The following is a 21,272-nucleotide window of genomic DNA, read 5'->3' as shown; positions in this document are numbered from 1 at the left end:
AGATTCTTTGCCGTTTTCTACTTAGTTGTATCATCTGCAAATGACAATTCTGTTTCTTCCTCCCAAATCCATATAACTTTAAAAAGAATTTGTGTACACCTTTGACCAAGACCTCCCAAACAATGTTGCCTAGATTTTTTATTTTTTGGTAGGCGGCCAGGGGGAGGTTTGGGACGGCGTTTCCCTCTGTCGCCCAGGATGGAGTACAGCGGCACAATCTTGGTTCACTGCAACCTCCACCTCCCAAGTTCAAGCGATTCTCCTGCTTGAGTAACTGAGTAACTGGGATTACAGTCACACACCACCACCCCCAAGCCTGGCTAATTTTTGTATTTTTAGTAGAGACAGAGTTTCACCACGTTGGCTAGGCTATTCTCAAACTCCTGATCTCAGTTGATCCGCCCGCCTTGGCCTCCCAAAGTGCTGGGATTACAGGCATGAGCCGCCGCGCCCAGCCTACTTTGATCTTAAAAGGAGTATTTTCAGCATTTTGAGTTTTTGTCAAATTTTGCCTCATGTGTTTTGAATCTCTGTTATTGGGTGCCTACACATTTAGAATTACGTCTTCTTGACAAATTCACCATTTACTTATTATGAAATTCTACTTTATCCTTGGTTATATTTCTTGTTTTTTTGTTCATTTGTTTTTTTTGAGAGGGAGTCTTGCTCTGTCGCCCAGGCTAGAGTACAGCGGCGTGATCTTGGCTCACTGCAACCTCTGAGGCCCGGGTTCAAGCGATTCTTCTGCCTCAGCCTCCTAAGTAGCTGGGATTACAGGCATGCACCACCATGCCTGGCTAATTTTTGTATTTTAGTAAAGACGAGGTTTCACCATGTTGTCTAGCCTGGACTCAAACTACTGACCTCAAATATTCTGCCCGCCCTGGCCTCCCAAAGTGCTGGGATTACAGGCGTGAGCCACCGCGCCTAGCCTATATTTCTTGTTCTGAACTCAACTTTGATATTTCTGTACTGACACAACTTTCTTATGATTAGTGTTTTTTCAGTTTTTTCCATTCTTTCATTTTTAATCTGTGACATCATTATAAAGTGCATTTTTTAAATACAGCATATTTTGATCTTACATTTTTATTTCAATCTGACAATCTCTACAATTTTTTTTTTTTTTTTTTTTTGAGATACAGTTTTACTCTGTTACCCAGCCTGACACATAGTGGTGTAATCTTGGCTCGCTGCAACCTCCACCTCCCGAGTTCAAGCAATTCTCACACCTCGGCCTCCCAAGCTGGGACTACAGATGCGGTCCACTAGGCCCAGCTAATTTTTTGTATTTTTAGTAGAGACGTGGTTTCACCATGTTGGCCAGGATGGTCTCAAACTCTTGACCTCAAGTGATCCGCCCACCTCGGCCTCCCAAAGTGCTGGGATTACAGGCATGAGCCACCACGCCTGGCCCAATCTCTGCCTCTTAGTTAGAGTTCTTAGACATTTACGTTGACTGCGATTATCAATACAATTGAGTCTAAATCTACCAACTATTTTTTAACAATTTTTCCTCTATGTTTTTTGTTCCTCTTTTCTTGCCTTCTTTTAGATTTAGTATGTTCTAGTATTCTATTATATCTACTTTATTGGTTATGTATCTTTGTTGGGTTTTTTTAGTGGTTGCTTACAGTTTACAGTATGCATGTTTAGTTTACCACTATCTACATTCAAATATTTTACTATTAATATTTCATGTGTATTTTTAGAGCCTTAAAATGGTATACTTCAGTTTCCTCTCTCCCATTCATAGTGTAATTGTTGTCATATATTTTGCTTCTACTTGTTATAAACCACACAATAATTGGTGATTGTTTTGGGGATGGTTTGCTTGGTAGTATGCTTAGAAGCTGCCACTGTGTCAGAGTTGCCTTTCCCTTCCCCACTTTGCTGCTTCAGAAAAGGGCATTTTGGGAGCAAGGAACAGCCTTAAGTTTATAATCATCGTAGATCACTGGTGTGCAGGATGAATGGTCTGCAGTTCACACAACATGAAAGTCAATACATGTCTAAGAATGAGAAAAGAAATTAAAACAAATTTCTGGAGTCTCAGACATTCAGGTTCTTTTGTTTTGAGACAGGGTCTCACTCCCTCACCCACGCTGGAGCACAGTGGCACAATCACAGCTCATAGCAGCCTCGACTTCCCAGGCTCAGAGGTGATTCTCTCACCTCAGCCTCCCAAGTAGCTGGGACTACAGGTGTGTGCCACCACACCCAGCTAACTTTTGCATTTTTTTGTAGAAGCAAAGTTTTACCATGTTGCCCAGGCTGGTCTTGAACTCTTGGGCTCAAGCAATCCACCCACCTCAGCCTCCCAAAGTGCTGGGACTATAAGCACGAGCCAACATGCCCCGCCCTTTGTTTTGTTTTTAGGACCTCTTTAAGCAGTTTACCAGAAATGTGCACATGGAAAGCCTTCCTGATGGCCACCAGGCTTCTCTTCCCCACCTGGAACTCTAGGGCCCTGGCCAGTGAGGGCCGTGGAGCTCGCACTTCATTAGCTTCATGGAGAACCCCATTTACTGGTGTTATAGAAGACAGGAAATTTCTGATATAGTCCCAGTCCTGACAGGTGAACAAGTACACTTCCCCTCTGTGAATCTGAGTTTCCTGCTATGTTGCTGGTCCCCACAGTCGCTTTCTACTGGTTCTGCCTAGAGGTGCCCAGGCAGCTTGCAGACTTTTGGCATAGCCTTGGGAAAAGGCCTGCTTTTCCCAGGAGGTGGGCCTTGGGGACGGAAGAGAATTAGCCAGTGGTCCACTGAGGCTATTCCCCTACAATTCCTACCCCTTCCACACTGTTCCCCAAACTGTATCCCTAAGAATCATCTGGGAAGCTTCTTAAAACACAGGTTCCAATAGGCATTATCTCCCCAATAGTCTGAGTCAATAGGCCTGGAGGGAGCCCAGGAATATGCTTTTCTTGGAAACGGGGGCTTGCTGCATCTCCCAGGCTGCTGGAGTGCAATGGCATGATCATAGCTCACTATAACCTCAACCTGCTTGACTCAAGCAATCTTCCCAACTCAGCCTCCTGAGTAGCTGAGACTACAAGTGTGCACTACCGTGCCCAGCTAATTATTATTATTTTTTGAGACAGGGTCTCACTGTTGCTCAGGCTGATCTCAAACTCTTGGCCTCAAGGTAATCCTCCTGTCTTGGCCTCCCAAAGTGCTGGGATTACAGGCATGAGCCACCAGGCCAGGCCAAGCAACTTCCTGGGTGCTTCTGACTCAGATACCTGCCACCCATGCTTAAAGGAACATAAGGAAGGCTGGAGAGGGAGGGGAGTTGTGTTAGCAGACATGGGAAGCTTCTTCCCAGACCCGTCTACATCTCCCTGTTTGGTCGTTTCATCTCAAATTCTCTGGTAAAGCCTATGAGCCTCAAAGGAGGGAAAACAGGATTTGTTGAGAACCTTTCCCACCTTTACGTCATCTCATATAAACCTCACTCAGAAGTGAAAATAACTGGCCTTGGGTAAGGCAAAGAGCCTGGAGATGAACTCAAGTCTTACTTTGAAGCCTGTGGTCTTTTTCACATCTTGGGTACCTTGTAAGAAATGGAAAAGTGAGCACCTTCTGTGAGCCAGGCCCTCTCATGTGCATTTTCTTCATGTAGTCCTCATACTAGTCTATATAGATATTATCCACATTTTAGAGCTGCAGAATTGAGACTCAGCGTGGCTGAATCACTCCTCCAAAGTCAAACCGCTCACAAGCTGCAAGAACTGGAATTCTCTCAAACCCCAATCTTACTCTGCTGTTCCTCTGACTGGGAAGTTGACCTTCTCTCCAGGCCAGGGGAAGAGGTCAGTGTTGCTAGGCCATTAGTGCTAATCCCATTCCCCCTGCTGTGTCTGGTTTAGAGGTGAGTGTGTTCTGGCCACTGAGACATGAGTGGAGTCCACTGGAGGGACTCTCAGAGAGGTTTCCAGAGAAGACTGGGGCCGGGTGCAGTGGCTCATGCCTGTAATCCCAGCACTCTGGGAGGCCGAGGCAGGTGGATTGCTTGAGGCCAGGAGTTCAAGACCAGCCTGGCCAACATAGTGAAACCTCGTCTCTACCAAAAATACAGAAAAAAAAAAGTGCTAAAAACAAAAAGTGCTGGCAAGGATGTGAAGATAACGGAACCCTTGTTCACTGTTGGTGGGAATGTAAAATGGTCCAGCTGCTGTGGAAAACAGTAGGACGATTTCTCAAAAAATTAAACCCAGCATCACCATAGGACCCAGCAGTTCCTCAGTGCAGGGCCTCGAAGAGATCTGTGTCTACCCATGTTCATAGCAGCATTATCCACAATAGCCAAAAGGTAGAAGCAACCACCCAAATGTCCATTGAAGAAGGAATGGACCAGCCGGGCATGGTGGCTCATGCCTGTAATCCCAACACTTTGGGAGGCCAAGGCAGGTGGATCACCTAAGGCCAGGAGTTTGAGACCAGCCTTCCCAACATGGTGAAACCCTGTCTCTACTAAAAATATAAAAATTAGCCAGGCGTGGTGGCATGCGCCTGTAATCCCAGCTACTCGGGAGGCTGAGGCAGGAGAATCGCTTGAGCCCAGGAGGCAGAGGTTGCAGTGAGCTGAGATCACAACACTGCACTCCAGCCTGAGTGACAAAAAAAGAAAGTGACTCAAAAAAGAAAAAAAAAAAACAGAAAAGAAAAAAGAAGAATTCAAGTCACATAGTAATTCTTAGGAACCTAGTGCTGTGTAAACTAAGGTCTACCAGTACCTGTATAAATAAAAATGTTGGGCTGCCTTAAATCTTACCTCTCTCCCCAGGGGCAGAAGCCTGCCTCACCACCAGGACTTAGCCCTAGGTATGTATGTACCTTGGAGGACCGTGGCAGAGCAAGCACTCTGACCAGTTATTGGCAGAGATGAGGCTTCTCCTCTTGAGCTCATCAGTGATAACCCAGCGTACCACCAACCTCCCCTTTTCCTTCAGACGCTACAGTTCAAAGTGTCTCCTGAATTCTTTTCTCCAAGGAACCCCAGCATCGTAGATTGGCCCCATCATTCCCACATGAGTGACCCCCTCTGCCGGCCACTACCACCCAGATACTTAGGATACTGGTCTGCTAGAGGCTGACATCCCTCTTCACGAAGACACTGGGGGGTGAGGTGAGATGGGGCTCCCTGTCCCCCACAAGCCCCTTCCTTCAGGTCCCCAAGACCACCACGCAAGACTGCTCAGGCCCACCAGGCCCTGGGTCCCATAGTCAGTGGGGAGCCCCAGTCCTGCTAGTCCGAGGCCCTTCATTCATCCCCAGCCACAAGCTGGCTAGATCCATTTAATTCAGCACAGATAGTACTTTTTCTTTTCCTTCAAGATCAGAAGTCTAAATAAACCATATTGAGAAAAGAAAGAAACTCTCATGTACCAAGTTGTCTCACTTTGTGGAGTTAATGGGTTCTCAGAATTGTGTGACATAGCCTTTGGTGTCTTTCCTGCTGTATGTGGAATAGAAAAAGAATTGCCTTCAAGCTCTGAAGTTGATGACATTCTCCCTTTGGGGAAAAAAGAGTTTTCAAAGGAAGGAAGGTTTCCCAATTTCCCTGAGGTACTTTCATTGGCTCATTCACTCAATAAGCACACCAACCATGTACCAGAAATTTATAAACATGATTTCCTATTTGCAAAGGCCTTCTGGCATCACAGCTTTTCTGATCCACAAATTGCACTGGACTTGAAATAAGAAATATTTCCAAATCGCTGTTTGGTCATTAGAAGTTAGTACAACCTCTCTGAGCCTTGTATTCTTATTTTAAAATATAGTAAGAGCCGGTGCTCCTACCTGTAAGCCCAGCACTTTGGGAGGCTGAGAAGGGCAGATCACCTGAGGTCAGGAGTTCAAGATCAGCCTGGCCAACATGGTGAAACCCCGTCTCTACTAATACAAAAATCAGACAGGCATAATGGTGCACACCTGTAGTCCCAGCTACCCGGGAGGCCGAGGCAGGAGAATCACTTGAACCCTGGAGGCGGAGGTTGCAGTGAGCCAAGATGGCGCCATTGCACTCCAGCCTGGACAACAGAGTGAGACTCTGTCTCAAAAATATATATATACATAGTAAGACTCCTTGTCCTGTCAAACTCACAAAACTATATGCAGATCACCTAAGAACAGCCAGTGGACACGGGAGTCATGCTGTCATTGTTATAGTTAAAGATTGGTTGATTATTTTAAAATGAGATGGGGTCTTGCCATGTTGCCCAGGCTGGTCTTAAACTCCTGGCCTCAAGCAATCCTCCCACCTTGGCCTCCCAAAATGCTGAGATTGCAGGTGTGAGCCACCACGCCTGGCCAAAATTTATTGTTAATTAGAAAGAGGGGAAGCAAGATGGAAGGGCCAAGCCACCTGTTACGGCAGAAGCAGTTCTAGAAACCCCATCTCATAGAGTTCAGGGTGCAGAACTGCTGAAGGCATCCTCCTTCTTTCTGGCTGGGCACCTCTCAGGGCTTAAACACAATGATAGCCATGAGTTTTACTAACTCACATTGAACATGTCAATCACGGGGCCTGTCTTACCCAACAGTCTATTCTAATGAAAACTCTGCAGCACCCAGCACAGCCCCCACTGCCTTTTCAGGAAAGCAGTACTAGGCTTCTCTTAACTAGGGGTTTGGACCAAGGGTAGGACCCCTGATCCAAAGGCAGCTAGACCCCAGGAAGACAGCCACGAAAGTAGCCTGGCTTCACCAACAGCAATGGTGGTAATTACCAAAGTCAATCAGACCACATCCCTCAGACAGATCTGTCTGGGAGGATACAGAGTGATCGATTATCAATGGGAAGAGAGAAAGAGGACAGGCCTGCACGGGGAGCAGGGAGGGAGGCTCAGCCCACAGGAGGACTCAGCTCCAGCACGCCTCAGGGCTGTGATCTAGCCCCATTTTCAGCACAGTGTTTCCTTATAATAAACACATTTCCCCTAGATTCCTTTTTTTTTTTTTTTTTGAGATGGAGTCTCACGCTGTCACCCAGGCTGGAGTGCAATGGTGTGGTCTCGGCTCACTGCAACCTCCGCCACCTGGGTTCAAGCGAATTCTCCTGTCTCAGCCTCCCGAGTAGTTGGGACCACAGGCCACCACGCCTGGCTAATTTCTGTATTTTTACTAGAGATGGGGTTTCACTATGTTGGCCAGGCCGGTCTCAAACTCCTGACCTCGTGATCCACCTGCCTCGGCCTCCCAAAGTGCTGGGATTACAGGTGTGAGCCACCACGCTTGGCCCCCCTTTAAGGTAACTTTACCTTAAAGGAATCTGAGGCTAGATAGAAAAGTCTCTAAAAGAGGAAACTAAAAGAGCTTGACTAACACAAAAACTCAACCTGACTTACCTCCTGTGGCCAAGAGACATGTTTCTGGAATATCTACACCAGAAAACACTCAACCCCAGATGGCTGAATAATGAGGCACTACATTTTTCTTGGTTTTTTAAACCGGTTTTCAGCTAGAAAGAAGATGGATATGGGAGTAAGAAAAAGTCCCATGCTGGTCCTAATGCAGCTCTGCAAGATCAGAGATCAAAGTTGTCACCGTGAAATACTGCAAATTCCTAAGCTTGGGGGTGGAGGTGGGGCAGGGAGGGGGCAGTGGCAGAAGGGACCACCTGCAGGTACTCAACCCCAGCGATGCAATGCAGCCTGGGTGCTCTCTCTGCATCCAAGGACCACGCTTCTGCTGAACTGGGGCCTTAGTGGGAGACATCTGTTGGTGTATCAACCCAGCAAATCTGGTAGAAGCTACCACTCTGCTCTTGCCCTGGGAGAGAGCCATTCTAATCAACAGCCAGGAGGAGCCAATTGAAGGCCGACAGCACAGTGCCAAAAAGGTAAGGCTTTGTGTGGATACCTAAGAGTGAAACTAGGAAGACAGAGGACACACGTGAAACCACCCTAATAAATTCTCTAAATAAGTTGAGCATTTACATTATGCTACGGGCTTATACACCAAGCCTGGGTGTGTGTGTGTGTGAGTAGAGAGGGGTCCCCACAGGCCGAGACACAATCTAGGCCAATTTCCTCAGCCTAGTGAAGAGGAAGTACCGCGGAGGGCCACAAGACAGTCGAAACAAAAAGGCACGGCTACATTCAAATAAATTAAGGGTCAGAGAATTAACTGTAGTTTGTCTCTTTCCTTTCGGAAACAAACAAACCCAGAAAACATTAAATAGGTGGAATTTCTTACACATTATTCAACAGCACCTCTATTCCAGGATTTGAGAATTCAGCAATTGGGCATTCTTCCAGCAGTCTTTTCTTTACCGGCCTCTTAGCTTCAACCCCTCGAAGCAGAGAGGGTTCAACTGGGCTGCTACCTATAGAACAGCTTTTAATTCAGGCATCACGGGACCCCCCCCCCGCCCAGTCAGCTATAGACAGGATAAGAGGATGGCCTTCCTCCTAAGGATGGGGCTATGAGGTTTACTGGCTTTTCTGGTAAAAACGCCTTCCTCTATCACAGACCTACAAAGCAATTTCATCTATCTGGGCAATGACAAGAATAAAGAAGCTAGGAGAAATACAAAATGCACCTAACCAACCCCAAGTCACAGAATTACAGAGAATTCTTCCCTATGGGGCGCCGGCTCCTGGCCTCAGCTTTCTAGTGTATACCTTGGTTTTTCTGTTTTTCATCTTCCTAGGTTCACTGTTCAAGTATCAGGCATCATGATCCTCCACCTCCCACCCTTCCCCCAGTGATTTTTTTTTTTTTTAAGACAGGGTCTGGCTCTGTTGCCCAGGCTGGAGTGCAGTGGTACAATTACAGCTCACAGCAGCTGAACACTGGGGCCTAAGCGATCCTCCCACCTCAGCTTCCCAAGTAGCTGGGACTACAGGCGCGCACCACCACACCCAGCTCAATTTTTAAATTTCTCTGTAGAGAGGAAGCCTCCCCATGTTGTCAGGCTGGTCTTGAACGCCTGGCCTCCAACAATCTTCCCACCTTTACCTCCCTAAACGCTGGCCCCTTCCCCAGCGTTGACTCTCTAGGTCAACGGGGAGGGGAAATCCCAGCCTGGAAGGCGCCAGGGACTCCAAAGCCGCTTCAACAGCTGCACCATCGAGTGGAGAGCGTCCAGGCTCGCAGTTTGGCGTTTTTAGCTTGCTAGTGAAAAGGGTAAACTGGGCAGGGAGCGGTAGCTCATGCCTGTAATCCCAGCACTTTGGGAGGCCGAGGCAGGTGAATCACCTGAGGTCGCCAGTTCGAGACCAGCCTGACCAACCTGGAGAAACCCCCGTCTCTACTAAAACTACAAAATTAGCCGGGCATAGTGGCACATGCCTGTAATTCCAGCTACTTGGGAGGCTGAGGCAGGAGAATCGCTTGAACCCGGGAGGCGGAGGTTGCGGTGAGCCGAGATCGCGCCATTGCACTCCAGCCTGGGCGACAGAGCAAGACTCTGTCTCAAGAAAGACGGAAAGGAAAGAAAAAGAAGAAAAGGGTGAGCTAGTGAAAAGCTTGCCAGCTTTGGCGCATGAGGCAGTGAGGGGAGAGGGAGGTGTGGATGCTAGTCTGGGAACAGCCTGCGGAGAGACCATTATCACAGTTTAGTAACTACCTGTAAGGTGTGTCGCGCTTTCAGAGTCCCCACAGCACTTTCACTTCTACTATTTTACTTTCATCCTCACGAGTCTGTAGAGCCAGAGTATCATTAGCAGGTTTTTATTGATGAGGAAAAGGAAGACGTTCAAGACCCATCTGGGAGCCTCCAGGAGTCCTTTCCCTTTGTTCTTCTAAGTCTAGCCCTGGTTTCCAAACTCCCCTGTCCCACCCCCACCCCAAGCCACCCTTCCTAAATGCCTGTCAACAAAAGCATAAAAGTAGAGTTCGCTCACTTCAAAGTGGGATGTGAAGCTCAGCATCCTGCTTTAAACGATTTTTTTTTTTTTGACGGGGCGTGGTAGCTCACGCCTGCAATCCCAGCGCTTGGGAGGCCTAGGATCGCTTGACGCCAGGAGTTTGAGTCCAGCCCGGGCAACACGGTCTTTTTTTTTTTCCTGTCTCAAAAAAAAGGCATTGCAGAGATTGAAAACCGTTTCCCACCTTCTCCCCTGCAGTGTTTAGGAGGAGACAATCCGCCCCCGATTCAGCGCTTCCCAGCCCGCAGCAACTGCGCAGCGGGGGGAACCCAGGGCTCCGCGGCACCCGCAGGCTTTAGTTACTGCTCCGAGGCCCTCGGACCAAAGAGAGGCTGCGAGGAGGACGCGGCTCGTTTAGCTCGCTGCGAACCTCAAGATAACCCTTGGTTTCCATGCACATCCCCCCAACATTGCATGTGCTTTCATTCCTACGGTGCTGGGTTTACTTTCATTTATTGCTTTTGTTGACCAAAAAAAAAAAAACAATCCTGAGCGTGCACAGGGGGCGCAAAGCGGGGCCGGCTCCTCGTGGCTGACCGGCGGCGGGGCTGGCGCGCGGGAGCGGCCTGCGCGGGCCGCCCGGGGACGCTGCTCTGGGGTCCGGCCGCGGCCTCGTGGCCGCCCTGCGCGCGGTCCAGCACCAGCAGCGGGATCTCCTCCAGCCGGTCCGGCCGCTCCTTGCGCCGCAGGTAGCGCCGCCTCCACGTCGCCAGCCTCTGAAGCAGCCTCTGCAGGCTCGAGGGGCCCCACAGACCGCGCTCCGGGGCGTCCTTGCCTGCGCGCGCGTGAGCTTGCCTGAGCTGCTTCCTGCGCGGGCCGCGGAACAGCCGCCGCCAGCACCAGCACCCAGAGCAGGAGCCGCCGTCGCCGGCCACCGCGCGCCGCCCGACCGCCTCCGGATCCCCGCGCGGAGGGGGGCCCCGCTTCAGGCGCGCCGCCTTCTCCAGCAGCTCGTGCTGCGCGCCGCCGCGCCGGGGGCCACCAACCCGGGGGGCCGCCATGGCCCGCGCAGGCCTCTTCTCGGAGCGCGGGGCCCACATCTCGGGAACCGTCGGGCTGGACAACAACGCTGCCGCCTCCAGGACTCCAAAGGGCCCCTCGCGTCCTCTCCCGGGAATGTACCCACAGGCCCCCTCTACGCGCTTGGGTTGCCCAGGAAACCCCAACGGTGACCCCACAATGCCCAGCAGAGCCCTCGCCCTCTGCCAAGGACGGGGTCACCAGAATCCAGCGACCCAAGGAATCCCTCAAATAAGTCGGCCACATTTCGCTGCGAACTGATTTACACATATGGCCTCACCTGGACAAGAAGGAATCTTGGAAGTTCCTGGGGCCCAACTCCTGGTTCACGAAGACACACAGCGTCCACGAGCAGGGGGCTGCGCAGCCTTCCCTGGGTCAAGGCGTGGGTTTCAGCCTCAGGCGTGTGTTGCGCTGGAGATTTATATTTTGTGAACTGGTTTCAGGTGGTCTCAGCACTTTTCTGTTAACAGGGAACCAGAGTTTCAGGAAAGATCTCAAAACCTAATTTTCTTCATCTCGCCTCACTCAAAGGCCTCTTTCTTGTAAGACTATGATTTTTTTTTTAAATAATTTTTTTTCTGATTGCAAACATAAGATTTTTGAAGAAATGTTGTAAAACTAATACAAAAAAGAAATACTCCTTTTTTCTGCTTTTTTATATATATTTTCGTGCTTATTAATTTTCTCCAATTCAAAGCAAAGTTAAATAATAATAGCTGCTATGGGGACTGGTTGTGGTGGCTTATGCCTGTAATCTCCGCAATTTGGGAGGCCAAGGTGGGCAGATCACTTGAGGCCAGGAGTTTGAGACCACCCTGGGCAACATGGAGAAACCCTGTCTCTACAAAAAACACAAAAAAATGTCACGGCATAGAAAAAAAAAATGCTACTCTGGGCACAGCCCTGGAGGGAGGGGCAGGGCAGTATCCAAAGCTCTTCTGGCAGCTGACTCCGTGGGGCCCCCTCCCCATGGAGAGTGAGTGGGATGAAGGGTTCATGCTATGCACTAAAATACAATGCAAATATTGATGCAAATAATTTTTTTTAATGAAATTGTTGCCCTCCTACCAAATGGGAAATTAATTTTATCACTGGATAGACACTTATGAAGAAACTGGACTTCAAGTTTGTCCATCCCAGTATTCTGGCAGAAAAGCATGAAATTGAGCCATTCCTTGCGAAGACCAGGAAATCCAGCATTTCCTACAAGACTGGGGATTGCTTGGAAAAGAAGAGCTGACAGAGTATCTCCAGACGCTGACAAGCTTGTAGGACGTATGCAGGACTGTTCATGAGGCCAACCAGTGAGGCCCAACTGTGAGCCCTGTCCCTGTCCTTCGGGAGAGGCCCTGCAGCAGACCCTGGGCCAGCCCTGGGAGGAACACATCTACTTAGCTGTGTCCGTTCTGTATTCCCTTTCATGGTCCTTAAGTGACTACATCATCTAGTCCAGACCAACACGCTGTGCCCTGAGCAAGGTAGAAGATTTGGGGACAAGCCTGTGCCCATGGTTCCTTCTTCACAAGAATGAAAATGACTTCACGCTCCTAGGTTTGCCCCTACGTGTCTTATTTTCTCCTTAACAACTCATGCACAGAGCAGTGGTGCTGAGGGGCTCTGCTGCTGGCCCTGTTCCGGATGGGCAGGGCCCCTGAGGAGGGCAAATCAAGAGGCAGAGGCCCAGAGGGAGGGTCTGGATGACCTAACCCAGCCTTAAAGGTGCCTGTTTTCATCAGCTCTTCCGTGTACTCAGCACCCTCCCAAGACCATCTGGGCCTGGTCCTTCCACCTTGCTCTGAGTGTCTGCTCTGGGATCCCCCACAAGTGAACTCTACTGAGGATGCCCAAGACCTGAAATGGGTTCTGGAAATCTTGGGTCCTCCATGGTCATCCCCACATGTGTCTCCCGTCTTTCTCCTGACAGACTCCACTCCCAGTAGTAGGGATCAACCTCTGCTTGTTAGAATAGGCAGCTAGGCAGACATGAGCAGAGCAGGAGACCGCCCCTGCCAGGAACGTGAGACAACCACCAGGTGATGGTCAGGTGGTTGTTATACTTTCTTTCTAAAATAATAATTGGTCACAGCAGGCACCAGGAAAAGGCGGTCTCCCAATAGGTAGAAAACACCTGATGCTGGTGATTAGCAGCCTGCGAGTAAGTTCTCAGGAGCTGGGCGAGTAGGCTCAAGTATGTGCACTAAGAGGCAAAGCGGCGGAGTTTAACTGGTATTTGACCTTCTAGGAACACTCAGCTGACTCAAATGAGTATGCACACAACTTCAGTAAACGCATTGCGCATGCAGCCCCTGCTCTCAAGCGCGACATGCAGCCCACCACACGCGCAGACAGCCCACCCCACGGGAGGAACTGGGAGAAGGAACACAGCCCTCCAGAAGCATGCCAACGTATAAAGCCCCAAGTCAAAGGCTGAACAGTGCACTTGGATCGCTCAAGTCGCCCATTTGGCCCTCTTCAACTGTGCTTTACTTCCTTTAGTTCCTGCTCCAATACTTTTTTTTGCCCCCTGCTCTATCACCCAGGCTGGAGCGCACCAATCTCAGCTCACTGCAACCTCCACCTCTGGGTTCAGGTGATTCTCCTGCCTCAGCCTCCTGAGTAGCTGAGATTACAGGCACACGCCACCACGCCAGGCTAATTTTTGTTTTTTTAGTAGAGATGGGGTTTCACCATGTTGGCCAGGATAGTCTCAAACTCCTGATCTCTAGTGATCCACCCACCTCGGCCTCCCAAAGTGCTGCGACTACAGGCGTGAACCACCACATCCAGCCTTACCATCTTCAGCTGAACCAAAGATAGAAGGGTAGAGCTGAGGCCAGGAAAGAGAAAGTGCCTGGGATGAAAAGGGTAAAAGAGGGCAAGATTTGTTATACAGATTAAATCAGTGCCTTCTCCAATAATCAGAGTCTCCAGTGATGCAGAATCATCCTCCTCTTTCTAGTACCAGGAGGAAGACACTCTTACAAATGGAGATTCTTTATTTATTTGTTTATAGACATGGTCTCGCACTGTTGCCCAGGCTGGAGTGCAGTGTCGCAATCTCGGCTCACTGCAACCTCTGCCTCCTAGGTTCAAGCCATTCTCCTGCCTCAGCCTCCCGAGTAACTGGAATTACAGGCACGCACCACCATGCCCAGCTAATTTTTGTATTTTTAGTAGAAACGGGATTTCACCATATTGGCTAGGCTGGTCTGGAACTCCTGACCTCAGGTGATCCACCCGCCTCAGCCTCCCAAAGTGCTGAGATGACAGGCGGGAGGCACCAGGCCCACCTGTATTTTTTTTTTTACAAATGTAAATTTCTCTTACAAAAGGGTAACCACTCCTGTTTTCAGAGCTTCTCTTGTCTCTGCTGTTTCTCAAAACAACCAGCTCAAAATAATCCTTATACCTAAGAAAAGAAATGTAGCTCAGAGATGTCTGGGCTATGTGAGGTGTGCAGGCCCAGATCCACAAGGCTACAGGACTTCAGTTGTGGACCCTTTGCATCATCCCAGGCTCCTACACATGCCTGGGGGCAATTATTTAACTTTGTTCCTGACTAGCCTCACCCTTCATCTTCATGTTCTTGGAATTTGTGATACAAAGAACAATGTATGGCCAACCAATAGCTTAATGTTATTGTATTTATTTATTTATTTATTTATTTATTCTTGAGACGGAGGAGTTTTGTTCTTGTTGCCCAGGCTGGAGTGGTACGATCTCGGCTCACTACAATCTCTACCTCCTGGGTTCATGCAATTCTCCTGCCTCAGCCTCCTGAGTAGCTGGGACTACAGGCGCCCACCACTATGCCAGGCTAATTTTTTTTTTTTTTTTTTGTATTTTTAGTAGAGACGGGGTTTCACCATGTTGGCCAGGCTGGTCTTGAACTCCTGACCTCAGGTGATCCGCCTGCCTTGGCCTCCCAAAGTGCTAGGATTACAGGCATGAGCCACGGCACCCAGCCAACTGCAGTGCAAATTCTTGGTAACAATTTAGGAACTGCCTCTTCTTTCCCTTTATTTTTTATTCTTTCTGTGGAGACAGTCTTGCTCTGTCGCCTAGGCTGGAGTACAGTGGCGTGACCTTGGCTCACTGCAACCTCTGCCTCCTGGGCTCAAGCCATTCTCCTGCCTCAGCCTCCCAAGTAGGTGGGAATACAGGCGGCCGCCACCACACTTGGCTAATTTTTGTATTTTTAGTAGAGGCAGTTTTCACCATGGAGGCCAAACTGGTGGCCATGGAAGCCTGACCTCAAATGATCCACCCACCTCGGCCTCCCAAAGTGTTAAGATTACAGGTGTGAGCCACTGCGTCTGGCCTTCTTTCCATTTAAAAACCCACTTGCAACTGCTGCTAATTGGAGCGTATCTTCAGGACAACTTGAATCTATGCTCACAGATTGCAGTTCTCAAGCTTGGGCCCAAATCAACTCTCTACTTATATTAGTTTTGCCTCTGCTTTTTCCTTTTAAGTTGACATATCCAGTGTAGTTGGCAGGATTCAGAGTGACTGTCCCCCCACCTCATCCCCACTGAGAAAGGAGAAAGGAAAAAATCCGGTCAGGCAGGCAGTTAGGGTGGGTCCTCAGTTGAATCCTTTCAAAGAACAGCCTGAAGGCACAGATAAGGGAACTTGCACAGCGGGGCTTGTCTAAGACATGCCCACAGCTGCACAGACAAGAAAGCCTACATGGGTGACTTGCCCAGACATGCCCGCAATGGAAATTTCCATCCCCTGACACATGTGCAGTAAGGGGAACAAAGCAATATGGATGAACTCAAGCTAAGGGCCCACATTCACATTAAGAGGATGGGGCGAAGCTACCAGAAATTGGCACCATATGCAAATGAGATGCCCAGCCCTCATCGGTTTCCTATAAAAGCCTTTGCATTCAATTGTAAAAACAGCAACCCTCCTCTGGTTCCCATCTCTGCAGCGGAGAGCTTTCTTCTTCCACTTATTAAACATTAGCTCCAACCTCACCCTTTCCTTTGTATCCACACTCCTTAATTTCTTGGTCCTGAGACAAAGAACTCCAAGTGATACCTCACAACAAGAGACTGCTACATTGTGGTGCATTGGCGAGACTAACACCACCACTGTTTCTGAAAATGGCCTTGATACTAGCATGAACTCTCTGTCTTCAGGAGTCCTATTGCAAATGCCCAATGGGTTCACCTTGCCTGCTGCCTAGACAGAACCGATTTATCAAATCAGGGGAATTACAATAGAGAAAGAGTTATTCAAGCAAAGCCAGCTGTGCCGGAGACTGGAGTTTTATTATTACTCAAATCAGTCTCCCCGAGCGTTTGGGGATCAGAGTTTTTAAGGATAATTTGGTGGGTTGAGGGGAGCCAGTGAGTCAGGAGTGCTGATTGTTTGGGTCGGAGATGAAACCGTCAGGAGTCGAAGCTGTCCTCTTGTGCTGAGTCAGTTCCTGGGTCGGGGGTGGGGCCACAAGATCAGATGAGCCAGTCTATTGAGCTGGGTGGTACCAGCTGGGTGGTGTCTGCAAGATATCTCAAGCACTGTTCTTAGATTTTACAACAGTGATGTTACCTCCAGGAGGAATCTGGGGAGGGTCAGAATCTTGTAGTCTTCAGCTGCATGACTCCTAGACCATAATTTCCAATCTTTTGATTAATTTATTGGTCCTACAAAGGCAGTCTAGTCCCCAGGGAAGAAGGGGGTTTTTCCAGAAAGGGCTATCATCTTCCTTTCAAATTATAAACTAAGTTCCACTTGGCTGGGCACGGTGGCTCACACCTGTAATCTCAGCACTTTGGGAGGCCAAGGCAGGCAGATTGCCTAAGGTCAGGAGTTTGAGACTAGCCTGACCAACATGGTGAAACCCTGTCTCTACTAAAAATATAAAAATTAGCTGGGCATGGTGGCTAACACCTGTAATCCCAGCTACTTGGGAGGCTGAGGCAGGAGAATCGCTTGAACCCAGGAGGCAGAAGTTGTAGTGAGCCAAGATCGTGCCATTGCACTCCAGCCTGGGTGACAAGAGCGACACAGTGTCTCAAAAAAAAAAAAAAAAGTTCCACTCAAAGTTAGTTCAGCCTTTCAGCCTTCACCCGGGAATGGACAAGGACAGCTTGGAGGTTAGAAACAAGATGGAGTTGGAGTTGGTTAGGTGACATCTCTTTCACCATCTCAGTTACAATTTCGCAATGGTGGTTTCACTATTGGGTGTTTCTGGTGAGTTCTCCTAAATTCAGACCTCTCACTCTTTGGTTGAAGGTCTAGACTATCTGAGCCGTTTTGCAAATGCTTTCTTGTCTTTGAGCATGAGGGCCTTAGTCTCTGTCTTTACACAGGAAATTTGTGTAAAGAGCTATGCAGACAACTGTCTTTATTCTACCTCTGCCTCACAGCAGAGGTTCAAGTCAAAGGATTGGCAGTTAGGCACCAGTGGTTTTGTTTTATACAATATGCTTTTTTCTTTCTTTCTTTTTCTTTCTTTCTTTCTTTCTTTCTCTCTCTCTCTCTCTCTCTTTCTTTCTTTCTTTCTTTCTTTCTTTCTTTCTTTCTTTCTTTTTGAGACAGAGTCTCACTGTGTCATCCAGGCTGGAGTGCAGTGGTGCGATCTTGGCTCACTGCAACCTCCACCTCCTGGGTTCAAACGATTATCATTCCTCAGCCTCCCAAGTAGTACTACCATGTCCAACTAATTTTTGTATTTTTAGTAGAGACAGTGTTTTGCCATGTTGGTTAGGCTGGTCTTAAGCTCCTGACCTCAAGTGATCTGCCTGCCTCAGCCTCCCAAAATGCTGGGATTACAGGCATGAGCCACCACGTCCGGCCTACATAGCATGATTTTAAGATTACAGCTGTTTTCTATCATTTGAAAATTCTGACTTAGGGCTGGGCGCGGTGGCTCACGCCTGTAATCCCAGCACTTCAGGAGGCCGAGGCGGGTGGATCACAAGGTCAGAAGATCAAGACCATTCTGGCTAACATGGTGAAACCCCGTCTCTACTAAAAATACAAAAAATTAGCCAGGTGTGGTGGCGGGCACCTGTAGTCCCAGCTACTCGGAGGCTGAGGCAGGAGAATAGCGTGAACTGGGGGGCGGAGCCTGCAATGAGCCAAGATTGCGCCACTGCACTCCAGCCTGGGAGACAGAGCGAGACTCCGTCTCAAAAAAAAAAAAAGAAAAAAGAAAATTCTGACTTAGCCTTTCATTTCTGACCAGTTATTCCTAACTGAAAGTATACCCACTTTTTGCTCTCCCAAACAGGTATGAGGGTCCAATCCCCCATAACTTGAGCACTCTGCTGCCACCTGGCAGGTGTAGTCACATTTTGACCCTAACCACATCCCTGACCTTGGTCACTTTTGAGAAGTTCATTGGCCAGGCGTGGTGGCACACACCCGTAGTCCCAGCACTTCGGGAGGCCGAGGTGGGCGGATCATGAGGTCAGGAGATCGAGACCATCCTGCCTAACATGGTGAAACCCCGTCTCTACTAAAAATACAAAAAAAATTAGCCAGGCATGGTGGCGGGCGCCTGTAGTCCCAGCTACTCGGGAGGCTGAGGCAGGAGAATGGCGTGAACCTGGGAGGCGGAGCTTGCAGTGAGCCGATATCGCACCACTGCACTCCAGCCTGGGCAACAGAGAGAGACACCATCTCAAAAAAGAAAAAGAATACTCTAGCAATGTGGAAAAAGTTTCATGACTTCTGTTGTCTATTGTAGTATAACAAACCACCTCGAAACCTAATTGCTTAGAACAACAACCAATTCTAGGTTGGGTGTGGTGGCTCACGCCTGTAATCCCAGCACTTTGGGAGGCTAAGGCAGGCGGATCACAAGGTCAGGAGATCGAGACCATCCTGGCTAACATGGTGAAACCCCGTCTCTACTAAAAATACAAAAAATTAGCCAGGCGTGGTGGCGGGCACCTGTAGTCTCAGCTACTGGGGAGGCTGAGGCAGGAGAATGGCGTGAACCCAGGAGGTGGAGCTTGCAGTGAGCTGAGATCGCACCACTGCACTCCAGCCTAGGCGACAGAGCGGGACTGTGTCTCGGGAAAACAAACAAACAAACAAAACAATAGTTCATCAATTATGGGAAATTAAGCTTCAAAATCTAAGTGCTCTTCTTAGAGACACCGGCTGGATTTATGTATAGCGCTGATGGAAATTCTCTTGTAAATGTCTAGGTAAGTGAAACCATCTAACCCAGGAGAGCCACAAGCAGCAGTAGCCAAAAGAGAGATTCTCTGAAATGTCTAAAATAATTCATCTGCACACACAATTGGGGAAAAAAAAATACTAGTTTTAGACCCAAACCAACCAAGTGGAAGACGTCCTTTATGTTTGTCCTTCCTGAAATCTGATAAGAGATTTGAAAATATTATTTTTTGGGTTATTTTTTTCTTTCTTTGAGACAGAGTCTTGCTCTGTTGCCCAGGCTGGAGTGCAGTGGGCCATTCTCAGCTCACTGCAGCCTGAACTCTTGAGCTCAAGCGATCCTCCTACCTCAGCCTCCTGAGTAGCTGGGACTACAGGTGTGCACCACTCACTCAGCTAATTTTTTGATTTTTTGTAGAGACTGGGTCTCACTATGTTGCCCAGGCTGGTCTTGAACTCCTGGCCTCAAATGATCCTCCCACCTCAGCCTCCCAAAGTCCTGGGATTGTAGGCATGAGCCACCACCCATGGCTTTTAGAGCTTTAGGATTGGAACTCAGCATAATTAAAAGCTGACACTTGGGCTATCATTTTTTAGACAAAGACAAAAAGTCCCTCCTGCTTTTTTCCTCTTTTGGATCTTCTTTCTGGGAATTTTCTTAGTTGACTGAAACCCCTTTTTAAATGTGTTTGATTCCTCTGTTTGCTTCCTACCTTGTTGGCATAATTTCTGCTGAAAAAAGTGTAAAATTTGTTGGCCTTTTAGAAAGCTTAGAATCTCCCCAAATTGCCTCTTTTAACACTTGTTCTTCTATTTTCTTCCACTTGAAACCAGCACTGCAAAATTATAACTGAGACAGTGAAAGAAATCTAGCTTTGCCAACTCCATCTCGCTTCTGACCTCCAAACTGTCCTTGTTCATTCCTGGGTGTAGACGGAACTAACTTTGGAGGAACTTAGTTTGTAGTTTAACTTTGAAACAAAGACAATAACAGCCCTTTCCCAGAACAAACTCCCTTCTTGCCTGGGGACTAGACTGCCTTTGTAGGACTAACAAATTAGCCAAAAGATTAGAAATTATAGTTTAGGAGTCATGCAGCTAGAGGCCGCAAGATTTTGAACCTCCCCAAATTGTTCCTGGAGATAACATCACTATTATGAAACCTAAGATCAGTGCTTGAGGTATTTTGCAGACCCTGCATTTATGACTCACCTGGCACCACCCAGTTTAATAAACTGGCTCATCTGAGCTTGTGTCCCCCAACCAGAAACTGACTCAATGCAAGATTCAACTCCGTATGATTTCATCTCCGGCCCAACCAGGCAGCACTCCCGACTCACTGCCCGCCTCCGCCCACCAAATTATCCTTAAAAACTCTGATCCCCGAATTCTCAGGGAGACTGATTTGAGTAATAATAAAACTCCAGGCCGGGCGCCGTGGCTTACGCCTGTAATCCCAGCACCATGGGAGGCCCAGGCAGGCAGATCACCTGACGTCGGGAGTTCCAGACTAACCTGACCAACATAGAGAAACCCCGTCTCTACTAAAAATACAAAATTAGCTGGGTGTGGTGGTGCATGCCTATAATCCCAGCTACTCGGGGGCCGAGGCAGGAGAATCACTTGAACCCGGGAGGTGGAGATTGCAATGAGCTGAGATCGCACCATTGCACTCCAGCCTGGGCAACAAGAGCGAAACTCTGTCTCAAAAACCAAAAAACAAACAACAACAACAACAACAAAAGGTACTTCCCTTTCCCCTTTATTATTATTATTATTATTATTTTTGAGATGGAGTTTGACTCTTGTTGCCCAGGCTGGAGTGCAGTGGCGCAATCTTGGTTCACTGCAACTTCCGCCTCCTGGGTTCAAGCAATTCTCCTACTTCAGCCTCCCGAGTAGAGTAGCTGGGATTACAGGTGCCCGCTACCACACCCGGCTAATTTTTTTTTTTTTTTAATTTCTTTCTTTCTTTTTTTTTTCTTTCTTTTTTTTTGTATTTTTAGTAGAGATGGGGGTTTCACAATGTTGGCCAGGGTAGTCTCGAACTCCTGGCCTCAGGTGATCCAAAGTGCTGGGATTACAGGAGTGAGCCACTGTCCCCAGTGGTAAATTCTTATCTTAAGGTGGAATGCCAATATAAGAAAGGAAGTGTAGGACAAAGCTGAAGGTTTCCAAGTTGTTGAAGGCTTATGAAAGATTAATCTCATGAAAAGAATTTTGT

The 21,272-nt window shown here is 48.3% G+C and overlaps 1 protein-coding gene across 1 annotated transcript; it reads right to left on the bottom strand.

Annotated features, from left to right (window-relative positions):
* Window positions 1-8,320: 8,320 nt before the first annotated feature.
* Window positions 8,321-15,295, bottom strand: C1H1orf202 (chromosome 1 C1orf202 homolog). The gene has a single exon (XM_063608880.1). The coding sequence runs from the start codon at window positions 10,918-10,920 to the stop codon at window positions 10,333-10,335; it is 588 nt and encodes a 195-aa protein (XP_063464950.1). The 5' UTR covers window positions 10,921-15,295; the 3' UTR covers window positions 8,321-10,332.
* Window positions 15,296-21,272: the final 5,977 nt, after the last annotated feature.

This window comes from Pan paniscus, chromosome 1, assembly GCF_029289425.2.
Source record: "Pan paniscus chromosome 1, NHGRI_mPanPan1-v2.0_pri, whole genome shotgun sequence".
Taxonomy (NCBI): domain Eukaryota; kingdom Metazoa; phylum Chordata; class Mammalia; order Primates; family Hominidae; genus Pan; species Pan paniscus.
Note: the sequence above shows the minus strand (reverse complement) of the source record. Positions and strands in the feature narration are given on the sequence as shown.